This window comes from Porites lutea, chromosome 14 (genome assembly GCF_958299795.1).
Source record: "Porites lutea chromosome 14, jaPorLute2.1, whole genome shotgun sequence".
NCBI lineage: Eukaryota > Metazoa > Cnidaria > Anthozoa > Scleractinia > Poritidae > Porites > Porites lutea.
Genome location: NC_133214.1, coordinates 15,673,647 through 15,695,433, shown reverse-complemented (window position 1 = coordinate 15,695,433; position 21,787 = coordinate 15,673,647). Strand labels below are relative to the sequence as shown.

Sequence of the window (21,787 nt, the reverse complement as noted above, 5' to 3'; positions counted from 1 at the left end):
ATTCTGTGTAGGTCATGGCAGCCTCCAACTAAGGCACTTTTAGGGGAGCTCGTATTTCGTCTACCTGGATTCCGAGGCAGATCAGGATATAATAGTCTGTTCACAGACCCTCTATTTTCTTTTTAAGGGATTTATTGACCGCCAGCGCAAGGAGGTAGTGGTGGGGGAAGAAAAAAGTAGACGTTCTATATTTTTCTTTCCCGCGCTCCGCGCTCGCTTCGCTCGCGAGCTCGCCGATGTTTTTGAAAAGAACGGAAAGAAAAATAAAACAACGTCTGTGTACAGGCTAGGAATATAACTAGCGAGGGACTAAAAACACAGGACCAGTTCATAAGCTTTCGCCCTGATCTTTGATTCTTGTTTATATATCGAAGGCATAAAATTTGTCTCACGTTTTCGTTGGCAGAACGAAACCTCCCTCTCCCTATTATTTAAGAAAGTGAGAGGGACGGGAGGAGGCGCTCATTCAAAAGGAGCGCTTGTTTTATTTTTTAGGGGGTGGGGATGGGCGCTTGTTAGATCGTGAGCGCTTATTCGAAGGAATAGGGTATCTGGTCAAACCATCGACTAAAAAATTAAAGCCAGAATTAAAATTACAAGTGTATAGTCAGTCAGTCGATTACCATGCCGTGAAGCTGGCTGGGTATTTTATTAACCTGAGAAAACAGCCGACATGTCAGATTGTTTATCCCTACTTAGATCAAGCCACCGTCAAAAAAATTGACAAATTTTCCTACCCCAAAATATCGCGAAATCTGAAATTAAAAACCAAAACTGAAACTTTAAAACCGTAAAAAGCCTATTTAAATTTTGGTATTTTCTTGAAATGATAGGGAAAAAGTCGTAAAGCTTTAAAAGAAACAAACCTGTACTTGACTGACTAGGGCTTTCGTAACAAGAACAAAACTTACATTATATATTACTTGTGTGAGATTTGCTTCCTTTGCAGCAGCTGTCTACTGCATTATATAAAATGTTCCAATTGGCCGATATTCACAAGGTACCAAAATGATCTTTTGAAAAGTCACATCATTTAATTCCGGTACTGAGAAGGAACAAAGGAATCGAAAAGACTATCAATCCTCAATAAAAGAAAAAAAAAGGATTTTCGATTATTTCTTGGGAATTCACCATAAGGTTGATCACAAAGCTAAAATATAATTTGCGTTCCAAAAATGTTTGCCGTTTTTCACCGTTTATTAGGTGTTGGAGCCTGCCTTTACGGCTGATAGAAAATTTTCTGTACATATTTACTTGCAAAAAGAGATTCCTTAAAATCATGTTAAGAAAGCAGTTGTTTAAAACGCCAGAAGAGACGAGAAAAACTACGGAGAGAGAAAACACAGATGACTTGGAAGTTCAAGATGAGTCACCGCTTAAGAGAACTCTTGGTATAATTTGTGCCATGTCATCGTGCATCTTTTTTGCGTTTTCCTCCCTCCTTGTCAAACTGCTTCGAGAAATTCCTCCCCAGGAAGTCGTTTTCTTCCGCAATATGGTTCAAGTTATCTTTGTCCTTCCACCGTTAATCTACAACAAGATTCCAATTGTTGGCAACACGAAGCATCTTCCATTTTTGTGCGTTCGTGGAATCGCCGGAACCCTAGCTCTTTGCTGCCAGTTCTACGCTTTCCAGCATATGGCCCTCGCAGATGCGACTGTTATCGTGTTTTCCGCTCCTATATTCACGGGAGTTCTGGCACATTTTCTTCTTGGTGAAGCATGGGGATGGTTCGATGCAGTGGCGACTTTACTCTGTTTTACCGGCGTTGTCCTCATAGCGAGACCGACGTTCTTGTTTCCTCGGCCGATTGAGTCCACGACTCTTGCAAGTGATTGGGAACAGGTAATAAAGACCATAATTTTAGTTCATATTAGTGTTATTTGTTGACCCTTTTATTTCCACATAGAAATAAATAAATAAATAAATAAATAAATAAATGTTCGAAATTTCATTTAAGTGCAAAATACTGCATGGTAACAGATTGACCTCGCAAAAGTAACTCTCGAGATGAGTACGCCCTCATTTCACCATGTATAGTCAAAATTCTGAGACGTTTTATGTTTTAAAAAATGACTTTATTCATAGTGGTAACATAATTACTGGTAACCCATTAGTTTACATTGTGGCCCACAAATGAGGAGGGAAACAAATAATCGAACTGAACATAAAATTTAAGAATCTCAACTGGCCGAGGGCAATACAATCGGTTATATTAAAGAGGGTCTAAATGGGATTTACCGTCAGCAGTCAAACGGCCTAAAATTGAACAGTGTGTCAAAAATGCAAAGTGATTTTAACCGTCAAAACGCTTCAGGGTATTTGAAAACCGTTCCAATATTTCATTTCCAATGTAGATCACTGCTAGCCTGGTTGCCCTCTGTGGCGCCATATTGACCTCTATTGCCCTTATCGCCATAAGAAAGCTGAAGGGGGTCAACTTTTTGGTGCCCGTATTCTTTGTTGGACTTTCCAGTGTGGTCCTCACAATGGGAGCTATTCTTGCATCAGGATCTTTCCAGAGTGTCATATGCGGGCACTCACATGAATGGTTCCTTTTGGCACTTGGCTTCTGTGGTCTTGGTGAGTGATTTTTCGTCTATATCCACAAGTAAAACCATGTTCAGCTAAGCGTTAATACAGTGGTGTCGTTAATCCCTCCCTAGTGATTGTTTGCGGTGGAATTTATCCCCGGGGGGATACTCGACCAATATCTGGGTACAGGTGAGCCGCTGAGGGTTTGAGACCCTGACCCTGTGTAGGACAAAAAAAAATCCATACCCTTTGGGATAACACCCTCAATTTTATTACCCTGTTAAGGACAAGGAGTGAATGCACACCTTCTTGTTTTAAAGCCATTGCGTTTGTATACTTGGAGTACAAACAAATTTCATCCAGCAAATCAAATCGATCGTGCAGGCAATACCCTGTTTATAATAAGGACAGACTTGCGCGAAATTATATACCCTGTTTAGAACAGAGGTAAAAAACCAAACCTTTTCAAGGGGCACATCCCCGTAGAGGCCATACTGAGGGAGTACCCCTGGAACTGATAATCAAAAACCTCCCATTTATATTGTCACAGGCGGCCAGGCTCTTCTTACAAGATCCGTGCAACTGGAGAGAGCAGGCGTGGTTGCTCTTGTGCGAACGTTAGACATCGCCTTGGCCTTCATTCTGCAGCTGCTCTTTTTGGATTATACCGCTAACGTTTACAGCATCGTGGGCGCAGCGCTGGTTTTGGGGTGCAATATAATGGTGATTTTAAACCGAGCCGGGCTCACCTCGAATAAGGCCACTAAGAACCAGGGAGGCCTGCCAGAGGAACTGAAAAGTCTTATTGGAACAGTAAAGGGTCAGTTATATGGCAGGAATAATTGAGGACTCGCAACTTCCAAGGGGAGAACAATCTGCAAGTGAACTTTTTCTTGTATTTAAGTAGCCTGTGTACCAAGCGCTGGTTATTAATTATTTTACAGGCCGCTCGAGGAGAACACGCAAAGGGGAGAGGAGGCCTTCTCTCCTTTTCTCCCCTCGCACCTCCTCAATATTTCTTCCTTGGCCCTTAAAATACCAGCGCCTAGTATTTTAGAGTTTAGTCTTATAGTTGAAATGGAGCAGCAGGTATGTTCTTTTTGGATAAGCGCGCTCTCCTCCGCAGAGACCTCTTTGTACCGTAGGGAGGTTGGGGAGAGAGAAAAAAGAAAGCTTGCGGGGGACGATGGGAAGGGGAGGAAATAAAGAGAGGCACCCGCCCTTTCCTCTTCCCATCACCCCCCGCACGCTTACCTTTTTAAATATTTTTTAATTTGGACCCCACCGATGGCCTACTTGAATAAGAGAGGGACAAGCGAATGCTTTGCGCCCGGGGTACCCCCATATAAAAGGGAGAAGGATGCTTTTCGTAAAGCTTTCAATGTATGTATGGCTGGTTAAATTTGTGTTTTATGCGGGGAAGAGGTACCAGTTTATGATCACAAGATGTTCAAAACTAGCAGTAAAGAAAATAAATTTGGATTAATTTGACTTCGAGTTATATGTGTCTTAGTTTCTTTTTGCATTGCATCTTCAAATGTTGCGTGTGCGCTTGCAAACAAATCCTTTAATATGAGTAAACAAACTAGGGGAACTACTCCCACGCTCGTGCCGCCCGTCTGCAGTGCTCTTTGCATCCATTGCGGACCAATTTTGCGGACCCTAATTGCTCGGACCCTCCCTGTCCGCGAAAACCTGGTGCTAGTCGGTTGTGGGGCGCCTTGCGAGTTTTGCAAACAAACATGGATTCCTTTCAAGCCAGGGACAAGACGTGGCTGGGAGTGGAGGCTCTTTTACGCGATTTACTGAACCTTATCGATGATCGCGACTCTGCAGATGTCTTATTTCTTGTTGGACAAGACGAGGTTGCAGTATATGCCCACAGACTGATGTTGGTAGCTCGTTGTAAGCATTTTCGTAATCGCCAAAGAGAGCTATGGTCCTCGAAGTCAGTTCATTCGCAACTGACAGTGAGAAAACCCGATTTCAGACCCGAGGTTTTCCGTGAAGTGCTCACGTTTGTTTACACTGGAAAGGTAACTTTGCCGTAATCTAGTTTTTGAAAGCTAACTGTGGATTCAATGTGTTTGTTTTTCGGCAGATTATACTGCTTTCTTTTAAGTATATTGTACAAGTTTAATATAAGTACTGCTTGCTTTGTAGATAGTTTAAAATTTGTCTGCTTCCACAATAAAAGGGAAAAAAAAGCAAATAAAAAAACCTGGACACCTGGGCATTGGGCATTGGGCCGGGTTGTTTAAAGCAGAGTTCAGATAAACCAGTGTCAAATTTGAACTCAGATATGAAAGCCAAAAGCAAATTCATTTTAATTCTTTTTGTCTATAATTTAATGATTACGTTATTGTTAATTCGCCTTTGAACAACTGTACCCTGAAATATTTCAGGAATGTTTATAGTGTTGTGGCCAATGGCAACAAAGTTCAGGACACGCTTTTTCGTTGGTTACCAGGTTGAGCTTCATAGCCGTACAGCTTTCGAGATGCTAAGGATTGCTGAGGACCTGGAAATAACTGACCTACAGTTAGCTTGTGAACAGTATTTCATGGACAATCTAAGTGTAGACAATGCAGCAGAATTTTTAGCAGATGCCCTGTCTCTCGCGAAAGGTGCTGGAGCGGGGGGCATGTCTTCTCTAGTGAACAAGTGTATTGGATTCATGGAAGAGAATGCTGAGGATGTGATACATACTGAAGGGTTTCTCCAACTTCCAAAGGCAGCAATGATTAGACTTGTGTCTAGTGATCAGGTAAAAATAGATAAACTACTTGATAAGAGTGTATCAAATGATCATCTGTGCCTCTGTATGGTTACTTGTGGTTGCCGATTTTGTCCCTCTTTTAGAATAAGACCTTGTTTATTAGACTACTAAATTACAATTTACCATTGGTTGCATCTTAGCGTGGACATGAGACAAAAAAAAACATGTTCTAATAGGTGCCAAACATGACATGTTTTGCCATTAGACATTTGAAGTTTGACAGCCATTTTAATGGCTGCTTTAAAAAGCAAACTGTCCATCAAAGGTAAGTTGTTTACCGGTATATGTTTTTGATTGGTGCACTCTGCTCATATTTCATTTTTCTGAACTCTCAGGCATATTTCTGACTCAAAAAAATCACAATTTCCTTCTTAACATCTAAAAATTCTTGCAAAGAATATTTTGTTGAGTGAAAACAAATCAAGTCAACAACAACCGCAATCTCTAAACTTTGAATGTTTGGTGGCAAAACATGCATGTATGCACCCAACTGGAACATGTTTTTTCCTCACGTGTACATGCTTAGATGCAACCGACAGTAGTCTATTTTGATTGTGGAACTTTGACCTGATAGTTTGATGTGTGTCTTCTTTATTTTTTAACTACACAGTTTGCTGTCTCAGAGGAGGAGCTTTGGCGTGCTGTCCTATCATGGGCAAAAAGAAGTTCAGGTGTAAGCAAACCAACCAATCAGTGGACAGAAAAGGACAATGATAAGATAAGAGAGGTAAGGTGTAACCAACATGTAAGAAATGATGATATTTAGCTTATCTAATGCTAATAGCTTCCATTGACAGCTTTTATATTTTTATTAAAAAATATTGTTCCTTGTTGTCACTATATAATTTAGCTGTTGACAGGTATATTTTACTTTGATTTGAATCATGTCTGGACATAAAAATAGCAGATGTTAGAAATGTTTTCTTGCTAGTGACTAGCATGGCAAAAAATTGGTGACTGGTGACTAATGAATATTACTAAAAACTGAATCATTGGGTAATGCAATTCTAGAGCTCTGATTGGCTTAGCCATCATGGTATACGAGCCATTAAACCATACTCTCCAAATATGGTAATTGTACGTGTCTGCTCAAAATTAAGAACCAGCTGAAAATCGTTTTTTTTTTTTTCACAAATCAAGTCGGGAAGAATTCTCAATATTTTGTGAGCATTTTAAATAAAATGATTATTCCACTCGCACTTGTTGGATATGAGATAATTATAGCTAACTTATATCTAATGCGCAATCATGGAATAATAATTTATTGTTAATTATAAACTTATACCAGTTGCTCAGTCATTGAAGTATAGCACATCACCCCTTAAGGTTAAATTTTTGTTCTTGTATTCATTCCTCTTAAGGCTCTGTCTGGAGTGATTGAACACATCAAGTTACTGTTGATTGACAGTTCTGTTTATGCTGAGGAGGTGGAACCTACAGGTGTTGTTCCAATGGAAGTGTCATTGGAGAGGTAATTATTCCCAAGTCGTGATTGCATCTTTATTGTTTTACCCTAGCTGAGCCAAGCACAGACCTACCTAATGGGGAGGGCATGAATGGGACTCATAGGTACCATGTGAGGTGCCCTCCCCAGCTTACCCAGGGGTGATCACTGGCAGGGATTTTACTAAGTCCCTAGTGGTTCCTTTTATATCCCACTAGTGTCAGATAAGTGAAAAAAAACAACAACAACAAAAAAAAACAGATAATGCAATGTCAAATGAAATCTCTCAGAGCACTCCTCTGACTTTCTACAAGTTAACCTCTCCTGAGTTCTTAAAAGTGAGCAAAGCAAGCTTAAATTAATGAGGTCGCACAGTGACTGAGGGAGCGACAAAGTCCCGAGGTCGACTTGTTTCGCCTGAATGAATTTGAATCATATTATAAATTTAATTGGGAAAAAAATGATTGACATATGCTATGTCGGGAGCGGCATGAAATATCACTCACTTAAATTTCCTATCGGTCAATTGTCATGATGCCACCGGTAGAATTTTCAACCAGTCAATTTCGTGCCAAACCAGGAAAAAAAATTAAAGGACTTTTAGAAAGTCTAAGCACATCTTGGGTTGATAAAAATTTTGTGTCAAAAAGGATTTTTTTTCGTTTTTTAGATATCGATTTGCAGCAGTCCCCGGTCACTTCAAGAGAGCTGAAGATCCTCGTTTGAGGCCCAGAGCATCTCACAAGTTGTTTCATAACACAAGTCTCTTGTCCAAGGATCGTCTGAAGTTTCAAACTGTGTTGAATCTTTGGTTTGGGAATGAGCAGCAGGAATGGCAGCTGCTTTATAGAGCGTCAAAAGATGGATTCTCAGCTGTGTCATTTCATACAAAGTGTGATGGCCATTCACCAACCCTAACTGTAGTTTTAGTAAGTAAAATCTGGAGGGCACCCATTGTGGAAACTAACTGGCCTGTGAGCAAGCTCTTTAGTGTGTTCTGGCGGCAGGGCGGGAAAAGGAAGAAGAGCTTGCAACTATGTCTCTGGAATTTAAATATCTGCATTGAAAAAGTCAATGTGAAATGTTGATTGGCAGAGATGACACAAGTAATGACGTCATTACCCATAGCATGTGTTTTTTTTAAAATTAATGGTTGTTTACATTCGTGCTTGTTTCTGCTTCGCGCTGATTGGCAGAAATCTGACAGCTCAGTCAATGGGGAGCCACTGGGGAATTGGAGGTGGAATTCGAATTCCAGAGACGTAGTTGCAAGCTGTCCTTCCTTTTCCTGTCCTACCCCCAGAGTGCCCCAGAGAGGTCGCTCGCAGGCTATGTTCTTACTGATTTCTATGTCATTTTTTTGCTTTAAATATATATCCTTACCTTTCACTACTCAGGTTTGAGCCAGGCCGCGCCATTGTGCCAATCCCGCACTGCAATTGAAATTTTCCCTTAAAAAAATGGCCAAGGGGACAATTTGTCCCTTCAAAATATATTTATGATATAAAAAAAAAATATATTTATGATATATGATTTTCTTGATGATCAACTGTTATCAGGGTACAAATGGGAATTTGTGTGGAGGATTCAGTGACCAACCATGGCGCAGTGATATTCCACGTGGAACTTACATGCCTTCTAATAGGTAGGAAAGAATTAATGTCTTCAATCTTGTGCATGTTTGTTATCATCATCATCATCATCGTTGCTATTATTTTTTTGGAGTTTTTTCCCCAGCTCTCCTTCTAATGGGTATTGCTGTAAGCAACATAATGCTTTTAGCAACCTAGCATATGGACATGCATTACATCCATGTAGGGTGTGGGAATATACCTCCAATGTTTGTAAACTGGTTAAGATTTTTAAAACTTCTAGACTTAGGCTAGTTTCAGCTAATGAGCACATTTACATACACCCAAAAGACAAATAAAGTATATGCATGCTACTGCATGCTACTCTGAAGAAACTGTTGAATTTAATGTTTTACAGATTTTTTGGGGGGGAAGGGGTCCATTGTTTGGAGATTAAAATCATGACACTAATAACATTTTATTATGATTGATTAAGATGACAACCATAATGATAATGTTGATGATTGTAAAGAAGATTATGACAACAATGATGATAATGATGATGGCAGTTGTGATGATGATGATGGAGAAGATGATGGTGATGATAATGATGATGGTATTGGTGCTGATAAGAATGATGATGCCGGCAAAATAATAATGTCAACCAAACCCCACCTGCTTCTGCTGCTAAGAATGATCGTGTTGTTAATATTTCATCTTTTATTTTTACAGGTGTTTCCTGTTTACATTGGTCAACTCTGAAGGTGTCCCTCCAAGCAAGTTTGATTTAGTGAACCCAAAGTATGCCACTCTTCATCATCCAAGGTTTGTCGTCAGGGAGATTATTTGGGTGGGGGTAAATTTATTTTTGAATTCTCAAAATGAAACAAAAATGTACAATAAATCGTAATTTGAGTTTAATTCCCTGCACCAGCTGGTGACTAAAATTTAATGTGCTATATATGCCCTATCAACACAGGACTAAATTGTAAACATGTGCTTCAAACTTTTGCTTCTGTGGTTGAAGTTGACTGGTTAGAATACCAACTCTTTGTTAGCTCTGGGCTGTATAAAAAAATAAGAAAAATAAGACAGGTCCCAGTCCAGGAGAGATTACTAGAGTAACATCTCTTCATCCTCCTTCACAGTTGTAACTGCTGCTTGTATACGGAATATGAGAATGGATAGTCCTTTAGGGTTACTTTTCCTATAAAACCTCATCAATCCAGGGGCCAATTTAATAAAACTTTTACAAGGGTAATTTACAATAGCGTAGCTATTGTTTTTAAACTCTAAAAAAATGGCTATACTTGTGAATAATACACTTGTAAAAGTTTTTTTCTAAATTGACCTCAGTGTATTGCATGCTAGTTTAGCATCTTGCAATTTAAATTTGAGACATTTGAATTTGAGAGCTGGTTAAGAACAACACGTATGTGTGCTGGTTTCTCCGTTGTAGGTATGGTCCCATGTTTGGTGCTGGTGCTGATCTGTGTATAAGTGATGAGTGCAATGAGAGGCCTGAGTCCTACTCTAATTTGCCTCACTCCTATGATGGGCCCCAGGCCTCTACAAGCATTCTCATGGGGGACTACAATTTTACAGTAGAGGACTATGAAGTATTTGGTCTGAAGAAAGAATCATTATATGAGAGAGTATAACAGACTGAAACGACAATCACTGTAAATAGCTCGATTATACGTTTCTGGGAAACTGCCCACCTACCCCGTCCCTAAGCCGACATTAACACTTACTTCTCACTTAGGGCAAAATGTTGGCTTAGGGGAGAGGTGGGCGGATCGTTTCTCGGAAATGTATAAAGATGCAATAGCTCCAGTTGATGTTACTGGGTACTTACAGAAACTCTTAAGGGTGTTACAACCGGTTTTGAGTCTCTGGTACAGCGATGATATATATTTTTTAAAAAATGTTAGTTTTTGTTTTCTAAGAAAACAGACATGTTTACTTTGAGACTTTTCTATTACCATATTTACATGTATGGTTAACTTAGATTTTGAAATATATCCTGCAAAGTTGGGTAAAATGAACCAGAGAGAAGTCAAGATAAGAATAACTTTCAATCTCTGTACTGTCTGTAATTATTATTAAAGATTGATCACTTGGGCTTTTACTGTAAGTGTACTGTGTGTCTGGGTTTATGGGTACTGAAGGTCATTTAAGAGTTTCCAAAACCCTCACCCTCAGAGCGAGACCAAGTTCGAAACCTTTCACATCATATTATGGCAAGGTTTCCTTTTCATTCATTTTCATGACAAATGGAAATTATTTTCAGAACACTTACTTTGCCTTGGCCCTGTACGGCGCCTTTCCAGGCCTTCTTGGTCAATGCAAGGACCAAGGACCAAGTGACCCGGGACACATAGGCTGCGTGGAATAATAAGACCTAGGGACTAGTCAAGCAGTTACCCTCGTTTTCAAAGAGAGGCTTGGTGCAACTCAGAAACAGCTTATTGCTATCAGGCAAGGGCTGGCAGGCAAAGTTAACCATATCTCGGCAGTAGAACTCCACTGCACTAAAACCCTTTTTTCAACGGACAGTTTTCTCGCTCGTGTTATATTGAAACCGGTTAACGAACAATTTCACAGAGTGTGCGTAACCTGAGTGGAACGCTGCCGTGCAAAGTTAACATCACTTTATGGGCCCTGGTGATCTATGCACAGTATAAATCTTACCCAGTTAGAAGAGATCAATACCCTGGTTAAGCATTCCACCGTACGCAAGAAAAACGCCCTGGTTACCCATTATAGGAGACCAGTAGACTTTCAAAAGTTTTACTAATAATGAACTATTTCAACTGATTATGTTGTGCGTTTGAGTACATGTACATTGTTTTTTTCAGCGGCCTTATCCAGTTGATCCTTATTTTCTCCGCCCCCCTCCTTTTCGCGAAAAAAATAGAAAAAATAGCCTGCATAACTGGAGTTGAAAGGTGAAGGGGATTGGGAGGAAGGGAAATAGGGAGGGGCCTTAGCCTTTCCCCCTGTATTTCCCTCATTTTCAGAACTGAACTTATCCGTCAAGCATTTATCCTTCTTGAGCGTATGGAATAACGTAATGATCGGTGATTTTAATTTAAAAATTCTGGGAAGAAAAATAAGAAAAGGAAAATGGAAGAAAAAGAGGGAAAAAATGGAAAGACCGTCCGCGAAAAACTGGGCTCCAGTGTACCCATAATTCTTAGAAGCAACCGCAACAACTTGGCTGCTTTCCGCCATCTTGGACGTAGAAATACAGATCTCAAGACGTTGTGAAGATTTCACCGTTGTTTTACTGTGCCTTCCATCATGTTATTGCGTCAGGCGTGTAGTACGTTAAGGATTGGTTTACTTCGCAGATCAATGGCTACTGCTGGTCGGCGGCCAGATACGCCACAAAGGATGGTGAGTCTGTATTTTTAACATAGCACTTTTCCATTCCTGTGAATATTAGCCTTATCCTTGTTTATTTTCACTGGTTAATTAAGCTTTAACTGTTGAATTTACTATTGAATTTTCTTTTCTTTCTTTGTTTTTTTTTTCCTTTGTTTTATTTTTCTGGTGCTGTGCTTTCAGTTTAGAAAAAATAAAGGTTAGGTGCTGCGATTTACTCACAGAGTAAAATATGTATCGATCTAGACCGTTCCAGCACAGGTTTACCATCTGCCTTAATTGAAATATTGATTTAACCTATTTAAGACACCTTGCTGGGTCATAAATAGATGCCCTGCAATATGCAGTCCTTCGAAGTTGTTTATTTATTTTGCTTGTGGGTATGGTAAAGCCTATATTTGGAAAATTTTCAGGCCAGAGTGGAGATACGATGATAACGTTGAATTTAACCTACATTAACCTTTTGGTTATCCACAAATACAAGACTGTTATAGAGTTTTTCTACTGTAGGAAAGTTGGGGGCTGGCTCAGAAATTAGGGGGCAAATTTGTAAGGGTGTAATTCACTAGGGGGCAAACTCACTGATATTCTTAGAATTGCGTTAAAGTTCTGAAAAATCTTCAAGTTAAACTTTGATATATTTCTTCCTCAGACACCTCTTCACCAAGCTGTCGCTTTCACAGCCATTTTCTGTGGAGTCCTTGGGCCCGGAGTTTTGCTCATGTTGACACGCGAGAAACCTATCAGCGAACATTGATGTGATGCCAAGGAATAGTTAGCACGTTGTGATGATGCCATTGATTGTGGGAAGAAAGTGTCATGGTCTTATGTGTCATTGACTGTTATTAAAATGTAAAGCTGTTTCCACAAAAGAAGAAGCTGTTAAGAAATCATTTTGTATAAATTTTGCAGTTCCTTGTTATTTGTCTCACCTTTTCTTATTATTAAACCTCAGTTTTGCCTGCACAATAGGCTGATTTAGCAACAGAACGGGAACGTCAGTTGACAACGGCGCACACAAATTAAACAACTGGCTTGACCAATGGCAGAGCATCAAATTGGGCACCAGAAGTCATGTTTAGTCCTTTCCGTGCGCTTTCCTGTCGTCAACTGACGTTCCCGTCCTGATGCTAAATCAGCCTATTGTAACAACAGAGTTTCAGCCTGACACCCATCAGACCTTTGCTAGTGTTTTTAATGTACTTGTGATTACAGGAGTGTCTTATAAAGGTTCTTTTTACTAAAATTAAGGAAAGTAAAAGATTAGGTTCTATGTTTTCAGGGATATCACTAAGAAAAAGCTAAGCAGGCTAATTATGACAAACTATCACAATACAGTCAATATCCAGCCACCGCTTATTCTTTTGGGACCCAAGTATAGTGTCCATAGCAGCAGGGAACCATAATAGTGGGATGTGAAAAGAAAGAAAGAAGTGATCGTTTATTATGGCTACAGTCAAACCTTTACTAACTACCACCTCTCTACTTCGGCCATTGTTTTGGCGGACAGTCCATACATTCACTCTTGTTTCAACCTCTTTACAACGGCCACCTCTCTACAAAGCCACTTTCCTCTACCCCCAAAGGGCCGTTGTAGAGAGGGTTAACTGTATTAAATTTTTAAAGATGCCCTTCTATGTCCATCAAGAAGACATGAGTTGAAGTGACAAAATTGTCATGTCTGGGCCTAAAAAAGTATTATTAAGTCCATAGTAGTGAATTGTTTTGTACTTCCAGTCAGGCATATGTAATTTTTGCTGTGAATTCAGCTACTGTGAATGTAAATGTAGTTATCTTCTTATTCACCCTCCTCAGGGCTTTTTAGGGTTAGCTCAGTTGGGAGGGCACCGGTCTGCCAAGTGGGAGATTGTGGGTTCAAACCCCAGATGGACCAGCTGCCAAGGATCTTTAAAAAAACTAGTGAGATAATGCTGGCATTGATTTGAGAGCTTGCCTCGGTTGAAATGATTGTGTCATTGGGCGTTGCCATTAAGTCGTTGGCCTTGTCTCGTCCATCCTTCTTTCATTAGTCAAAATTAAAGGAGACATAAAAGGACCCATACTACTGTTCGAAAAGAGTAGGGGAAGCTTCCCGGTGGTTCGGTCTACCTTTGACGCATCACACATCATCCATATCATGGGCTATGGCTGGGTTACAGTAAGCTTATAAATGGACTGATAGCCGCTGGCAGTGGTCCCCTGTTTGCTGAAGGGTCTGTTAACATGTTAATATGTAAAGAGAGTGCATCTTGTTGTCCTCTAATCCACAACATTACATTACGTTATAATAAATTTATTTACAACACTGGGTGGGTGGACTTGGCAGACTGCTTGTAGTTCAGTTTACATTATGTTAATGAAGTCTATAAGGTCAAGGCAAGGGGTTGATTGAATACATGTTTACTCTTGTAATTTAAGTGACTTCAAAATGGAATTGATTTTTTCCAGCTTGTTTTGCAAAGACATTCTCTATAGCCAAGTTCTACTAGATAATATTATGAGCAAGTTTATAGCATAAACCATACCTGTTAGTACTAAAAACAAAAGTTTCCTACGTATTGAAAGAAAACTGAATGTTCTTCTATACCAGTTAAGCAACCTGTGGGTCTTTGGGAGGATGGCTCAGATTTCTAGTTAGTGCCTTAAGATCAAGAAATAGAGATACCAAAAGTGACATAACAGCTGACACTTTAATTTAAATGTCAGTGGAATTTATCTTTGAGTACTTTCTACTCAGTCAAACAAACTTACAATACTAATTTGACTAAGTGCCCACCTTAAATAACTGGCCACCTACCTTTAATAGCACCCAGCCTTGATCTTAGCTTTCAACCCCAATGCCTCCTAAAAAGATAAATAAATAAAAAAAACCTTCTGACAATGAGATTGAAACTGACTGCCAGTAAGTACTACTAAGGGATTCCCCATGAAGACCAACTTTTCTTATAATTTTTAAGACTTTCAATGAACAGTTAAAATTTTGCTTTGGTACATGTTCTATTATCATTATTATTATTGCTATTGTTATTATTATTATTATTATTATTATTATTATTATTATTATTATTATTATTATTATTATTATTATTGAAATAAATTCGAGTCATTAGAAATTAAGATAAAAGTAAAAAATAAAAAAATTTAAAATATCATTATTATTTTTTAAATTTTTAAATTTTATATTTTTTGCAAAATAAACTTCTTATGGTGAAAATTTGAATGCCCAGCCTCAAATAAGTACCCACTTTCAAGGGCAAAAGTTTACTAAATGCCCAGGGCCCAGTTGTTTGAAGGCCCATTTATAGCGCTATTAAACCTGGGATTAAATTTCAGTCTGGGTTTCTTTTTTTTTTGTTCAAAGGCATTTTCTTGGAGAATTTTCTCTATTTCTTTTAGAGCATCCAATCATAAAATTGAAGATAAAAGGAATTAAAATGAATTTGCAGCCTCTTTAAGCTTATATTTCAGAACTCAAAATGTGCACGAAGTTATCTTAACCCAAGGGAACCAAAATAAATACGGGTTTTCCTCCACCTACCAGACCCCTGTCAAAAATCGTAGTATCCCGTGACCTCTTGCGTTCCTGCCTCGCTCCCGCTCACTGGCGGTAAAAGGAAATTAAAAAGATGGCGGCTTCTGTGCTCGATGGTGAAAAACTTTGTGAGGTGTCAGGTAATGTTAGATGGTCCAGTATGGCACAAGCTCCAATGAGCATTCAAAGTGGATCGTTAGCTGTTTATAAGCTCAGTGATAGTTTTTACATTCATGCAAGAACGACAGCAAAAAGAGGAAAGGTAAGATGATGCATCTCGGCTATTTCTCAGCGTATCTCTGTGTATCCTAACTTAAGCGTACCAACTCATTTACGAGGATTCTTATGTCGTTGACGCGAACCATTGGCGTACAGTAAAACTTTCTTAGTAAGAACACCAAAGGGATGGAGCCAAATTTTCGCTTTAATAAGATTTCCGTATGATAGAACTAATATTACTTTTTGAAGTTTGGCATCTCTACTGGGACTAATCAAAAGAGCTTTCCCCTAATTATAAGCTTAATTAGCTACAGTTAAGAGGAGATTCGACTGTACTTGACTTAGCCTTTTGTTAGAACATTATGTTCTTGAAGGCGTAGTTTCATTCTTAACTTTGTGGAAAACATTGGACAGTCTGGACAATGTATCTCTATGAATGCAAAGCATACGCATTGCATTCTGATCAAATTTGCCAACACTGAATACCGTAACTTAACCTTTCCTCATTTAGTTTATGCTCTTACAAGGATATAAGTAAATTACATTTTAGGCTTGTAATAGATTGAGATAACGGATCATTATACATTTTGGGTCATGAAGCAGCTGCTCGTAAGAGAAGTCACCAATAGTACCTAACCCTGACCCCAAACAATACTAAAATAATTGAGAGAATGACCTGTCATTGTTTACTGTGACCAATTAGAAAAGACCTCACAAGCAGCTCCTACACTACTCTACATTTCTGTGAAACTGCCTACATACCCCTCCCCAAATATATAATGTGGGAAACTACCCACCTACCCGTCCCCTTAGCCAACATTAACACTTACTTTTCACTTAGGGCAAAAATGTTGCCTTAGGGGAGGGGTATGTGGGCAGTTTCCCAGAAACGCATGATGATCCGAGATAACAAGGAACAGGCAAATGTAGACAGGAAGTTTGTGTATGATCTGCATAATACGCTTGGCTTTTGTATGACCTAAAGAATCATTCTTTAGGTCATACAAAAGCCAAATCCAACGATATTGAAAACATCCTTACATGTACCTCAATCAACGTTCCTGTTTCTTGGCAAATTCAAGATATAAAAGGGTATTTTTTCTAGTGGATATTCTTCAAAATTAATATCAGTTGCCATCCATCAAGTTGTTTTCTTACTGCTGTTACGGCTGAGGGAAGGCAACCTTGTTCCCAGGGCTTCTGGTTGGTGTCCCCTTTTTGGTGATATTTTATTCTGTACTATTGACACCGTCCAAATTTGGTCAGGACCAGCTAATTATGAAGGAATGTCGGTCATTTCGCTAACAAGTTGTTTTGCCAACACTGAAGTCGATTATCCCACATGATCTTAAGATTTGAGATGGATTTTGTGATTTATTTTGCCATTTGCTCAGCCAATTAACTTGCGTGAACGGATCCACGGTCAAGTTAGTGTTACACAAATTGTTGCGTGAATTGCTTTTAAGGTTTAAATTAAACATTTAGGTTTTTGAATAAAATATTTCAAGAAACAACATCTCTGTTTACTGATTATTTACAACCTGTTTACACTCCAAGTCTACTACGAAGAAGGTCACTGAGGTGGCATTTTTTAAAGTGACAACTTCAAGAAGTTGTGCAGTTGTCAAAAGGTTAACATTTAAAATTAGTTTAAACATGCCAGAGTCATCAGTAAGCTTTACTCCTATTTATTTTTTATACAATACTACTACTTGTATAAACGTATTGTTGCTGAAACGACTTTAACATGTCCTCATGAGATATAATGATCATGCCACCCTTCCCCTCTAAAGAGGAAAAAAGAGGATCTGTCTGAATCACTTCCTAAGCCTCAGAAGTCACCACAGCGTGAATTTCTGGTCTAGTCAATCTTGTTTTCTTTCATCAAACTGATTTTTTGAGTGTGAGCATCTGTCTATTGATAAAACCATGGTCAAAACTGACCCTGCTTTACCAATGGCGCTAGCAGCATGCAGGGCATGCTCAACAAAGATCTTACTCAATTCATGCAGTCTCTCTGAAATACACCAAAATTGAAGAAGCGAAAAAAGACTCTGCTTGCAGGCTGTGATCAATTCAGCTCAGCAAATGAAACTATTGGACTGTTTCAGCAATATGATTTTTACTGTCCCTTTGGCACTTCCTTTCATTAGTGTTACAAGGGAATGGCTGCTTATCAAACAAGTGATTTGTATATTCAATTTATTTTTTGAAAGCATAGTGTCCTAACAACTCCAGTGTGATTTTAATTAGGCCATTTTAGCAAAAAGGAATTATTATTATATTGGGGGGTTTGATAGAATGTTTTTTACCTGAATGTATGTTTTGTCTTTCATTTCAGTTCCTTTTGAAAGCCAACAAATTCGATGTGGTCACCCGTGATTCAAAATTAACTTTGTCATTAGATACAGACAGCAAAGCTTCAGTGTCTATAAACTTGAAAGAGGCAAATCCAAGTCAACTGAGGTTGTTTCTAGATTCTCTGAATGGCATTAAGGCCTATCACTCTTCATTGAAAGGTAAGATACATTTACAGTCCCTGTGTAAAGATAATGTAAATAATTGTGTGCATTTTGAACTGTCATAATGATAATATTGGCCACGTGTAATGCGCCAGTCACCTTTTTGTCTAGTGACTTTATAGCCAATAACATCATGGCTTAACTGAAAGATAACTAATAAAATTTTGAATGACCAGAGTTTGATACCGTCAACTGATATTGTGCAATTCACTTTGACTTTGAAGATGACTGCCACACAGGTTGTCGAAATGTCAGTCTCTTTCAACAACAGTCCCATTCAGGACTACGCTCACCCGGACGATCATAATTATTCCACCTGTTTATGAATGAATCCTGGGCTAAACCTTTCAATAATTATAATGAGAACACTTGGCAGTCACTGAGAGTAATCAGTTATGTCTATGACAATGGTGTACATCTTAGAAAGAGACTTTCACTGTCATGATAATTTTGTGAAGTTGATCCATTGGTTTCATGACTCCCAGTAATTCAAAGCCATTGACTCTACATAAATAATAATTCAGCCACTGGCTTCTTTTGCGTTGACTTCACATCAAAGCTTACAAATATTTCCTTAGACCAGTGCTTGCTTATCCCTGTGTCATTTTCCTTACTCAGGGTTCTCATTAAGTGGTGTCAGCCGGCTGAAAAACCGGCTACTTGGAGGTTTTTTGCTGTCTACTTTTTGGAGAAATAGGGTAAAGTGAGAGAGTGGAAGCCTGAAATTGCCTTCAACACTCAGTTACTTAACTGTCTACTTTTATATCCTAGCTATCTACTTTAAAAAGTAATGAGAACCCTGCTTACTGTATGTGAATAAAGAAAATTAAAGTATTCAATGCTCAGTGAATAATTCTCTGTAAATGGTTTGGCAACAACCACAAGCCAACCACCATTGTACAAACTTAAAATATTAAAAAAAACAACAAGCATTTAAATGTTAAATTTGTTTACTTCTGTGATGATATCCACAGGCAAGTTATCTTTGTCCTCATCTAAAGAAAATAAGATACAAGATATTGAGGTGAGTGATACATGTACAATTCTTAACTAACCAATAATTATTCTTGTACTCTTGTCTTCATGCATGTGCATGCAAGCCTGGAGCACAGTGTACACAGCATACATACAGTACTTTGTAACCTTTTTTTTAGGCACCACTCTAGTATTTCCAAAACCAAATCAAAATTTAGAATAATCATCTACAGCAGTCCACTGGTCTTCTGAAATCTGCTGGATATCCCCCTTTTTCATGTTTTTTCACAGACTCAACTTATTAATCTTGTTTATTGTGGTTAAAGGTTTCGTCTGAAAGCATTGCGCCACCTTTTGATATTTAAACCACACACAACTGACAATCCCTCGATCTTTAAAATGTTTGATCTTGACAGTACGTTGTAGAGGCTTGGTACAATGTAATGAATTTTACAATAGAAGGTGATTAGTCGACTTATGCGGTATCTAGCTTTCTTTGGAACAGTGTGTTATCAGGCTTTGCATTGTCTGTGATGCAGCAAAGCAATGTCAAACAAAGTACATAAACAATTGGCTTAGTTGGCCTTTTACACCTGTGGCTTGAAGCAGGGGCGGATCCAAGGGTGGATTGGGTGGATTGGGTGGCTAGCCACCTCCCTTTTGGACAGCCCACCAAAAAAAAAATAATACATGGAAAAATAAATGGAAATATGTGGGTCCCAAAAAATATAGAAAGACATGCATTTGCCATGCATGTAAAAGCAGAACCATTGATAGAAGTGTGGCTTGTAAGAAATTTGTGATGCTACACCCTAGGTGAATGATGGTGTCTTCACTTTTGGCCCACTCCATGTAAGTTAGTAAGGTATTTTTGTTAGTTTCTATTTTTTCTATTTTGTGGCTTTTCAGGAGTTTGCAGTGATACAGTCAATCATCCTTTCAATTCATCCTTTCTAAATCACCATGTTTTGGGACAAACGTAGGACAGCATAAAATAAATAGGCCATTTGCATGATGACATCATTTTACTATTACGACCAGAATCCTTCAGGACTTTGCTTTCTTGTGCAAATAAGGGCTTTTGTTATCAAAACGTAACGTGTAGGTTGGTGGCCGATTGGTATGAGACACCCCCCATTAAAAGATCCTGGATCCGCCCCATAAAGCTATAATAATACATGTATGTGAACTATACATGTACGATATTCTTAATTTTTTAGACGTCTTTTTTGTTTTTAGAACCAGCCATGTAATACGTTGAACTCCAGTGGCTCAGCTCCAGGTGTTTCAACTCACCAATTACCTCCAAGAAGCAAACTTGTGTCCCCCTCACCACGCAGTCCACAGAAGTAAGTTTGTTAGGACATTAATTTTGGTTGTCACCTTTTTAGGGGAAAAATCCATTTTTTTAATTCCAGAAAGCAAGAATTTTGCTGAATATGTCCCGTGTAGGACTATGAAAGTGCTAGTGAAGTCCCCATGGTTTTTGTAATAGGTATCCCTGTTCTCTCGTAATCCTCCTGACTCCACCTTTTGGGATATGAGATTTGTAATTAGTCTCCTATACCATGTCATGAAATCCACCTTATGTAACCTGGTTGGATTGTTTTTAAACAAATATACACTCAAATAATCAACACCACTATAGAGCAAAGTGGTGCACATGATACAGGTCAAAATTAAATTCAGGTTAAAAGTTTTTAATCTAGGTTGATTCTCAATAAATTATTTCCTTTGTCTCCCAGCCCTAATTCATAAATAACCTGAATTTAATTTTGCCCTGTAACACCCATGCAGCAAATCATATTGTAACTGGTTCATTGCCTTGCTGCAAGGAGGAGGAAAAAACATTTTTCATGTCAAAGATGGTAAGCAGGAGGTTAAAACAGCTAAATGAAGATGATGGTGTTCTAAGATTTGAAGTAAGGTCTCCCTCTCTATAAGATGAGCAGAATCTATTTCAGGGTACAATACAATACAATAACTTTATTATCTCTCCCGAGGGTGCTATTCTGAGATAATTTACAAAGGAATATTAATTCTAATTACATAATCACTCTGCCGGAGGGAGTGAAAGAAATACAGCGAGTATTGGGTGGGAAACGTTGCTGGTATTGAACTTGCAGCCTTTTAAAAATGGGCTTATTGAGAGAGTGCACATAGTTAACAGGTGCACTTGATTGGCATGCACTAAGTACAAATTTGCAAGAGAAAGGGGACCCCATTGTGACAGGAGACTTAACTGGCCTTAGATTGCTAGTAATAAGGGTGGGTTTACACTGGCTGAGGAACGAATGAAGCAGAAAATGTTTTTTCCCACACTCAGCTGAGAGTATGGGTTTGAGTGTATGAAAGGGCTTTGGGTCACATAGTGTTTTTTTTGCCATCCACCATTGCCTATCCTGCCCCACCCACCCACTCTTCATGTGTTTTTTGGGTAGCTCTGGTTGTTATTGTATATAGTCTCAGTTTCTTGGCAGCCATTTTTATAGCTCCTTTGTGCTGTAATACCAATGATTTATGGTGTTGATATTTGTAGTGTAAGAACCACAATTTTACTCTAAAAAAAATGCCCTTTACATCTTGGGTAATGCAAGGTTCCTCCATAACATTAATTTTTTTCTGTTTTGTTTTTTAGCAGAATGACACCAAACAGACCATCCAACTACTTTGCAAAACAAATGAATCCGCCTTCTTCTTCTTACAATTCTCAGAATAAAAAAACACCATTCTTTGATCAAACAAGAGCAAGAGGTTAGTGATGAAAATTGAACAGTAGCTTTAGTAATCTGCACATGATAGAGTCGGAAATTAACGTT

General features: G+C 38.7%; 2 protein-coding genes and 1 long non-coding RNA gene across 3 annotated transcripts; all 3 read left to right on the top strand.

Moving 5' to 3' along the window:
* Positions 1–1,279: 1,279 nt before the first annotated feature.
* Positions 1,280–3,403, top strand: LOC140923984 (solute carrier family 35 member G1-like). Its single transcript, XM_073373995.1, has 3 exons — positions 1,280–1,846; positions 2,359–2,584; positions 3,087–3,403. Exons 1-3 carry the CDS (start codon positions 1,280–1,282, stop codon positions 3,380–3,382), a joined length of 1,089 nt encoding a protein of 362 aa, XP_073230096.1. The 3' UTR covers positions 3,383–3,403.
* Positions 3,404–4,231: 828 nt separating this feature from the next.
* Positions 4,232–10,461, top strand: LOC140924284 (kelch-like protein 20). The gene is made up of 8 exons (XM_073374315.1): positions 4,232–4,572; positions 5,007–5,303; positions 5,926–6,042; positions 6,677–6,786; positions 7,430–7,688; positions 8,319–8,404; positions 9,063–9,155; positions 9,790–10,461. The coding sequence occupies exons 1-8, from the start codon at positions 4,279–4,281 to the stop codon at positions 9,989–9,991; spliced, it is 1,458 nt and encodes a 485-aa protein (XP_073230416.1). The 5' UTR covers positions 4,232–4,278; the 3' UTR covers positions 9,992–10,461.
* Positions 10,462–11,557: 1,096 nt separating this feature from the next.
* Positions 11,558–12,642, top strand: LOC140924504 (uncharacterized). Its single transcript, XR_012164290.1, has 2 exons — positions 11,558–11,732; positions 12,373–12,642. It is a non-coding gene; the product is annotated as an uncharacterized lncRNA (long non-coding RNA).
* The last annotated feature ends 9,145 nt before the right edge of the window (positions 12,643–21,787 follow it).

Excerpts from the sequence above, each read along its gene's own strand:
- LOC140923984 (XM_073373995.1), top strand. The coding sequence starts at position 1,280 with ATGTTAAGAAAGCAGTTGTTTAAAACGCCAGAAGAGACGAGAAAAACT. Across the intron at positions 1,847-2,358 it reads TTGCAAGTGATTGGGAACAG|ATCACTGCTAGCCTGGTTGC; the intron begins GTAATAAAGACC and ends TTTCCAATGTAG. Across the intron at positions 2,585-3,086 it reads ACTTGGCTTCTGTGGTCTTG|GCGGCCAGGCTCTTCTTACA; the intron begins GTGAGTGATTTT and ends ATATTGTCACAG.
- LOC140924284 (XM_073374315.1), top strand. The coding sequence starts at position 4,279 with ATGGATTCCTTTCAAGCCAGGGACAAGACGTGGCTGGGAGTGGAGGCT. Across the intron at positions 7,689-8,318 it reads CAACCCTAACTGTAGTTTTA|GGTACAAATGGGAATTTGTG; the intron begins GTAAGTAAAATC and ends AACTGTTATCAG. Across the intron at positions 8,405-9,062 it reads ACTTACATGCCTTCTAATAG|GTGTTTCCTGTTTACATTGG; the intron begins GTAGGAAAGAAT and ends TTATTTTTACAG.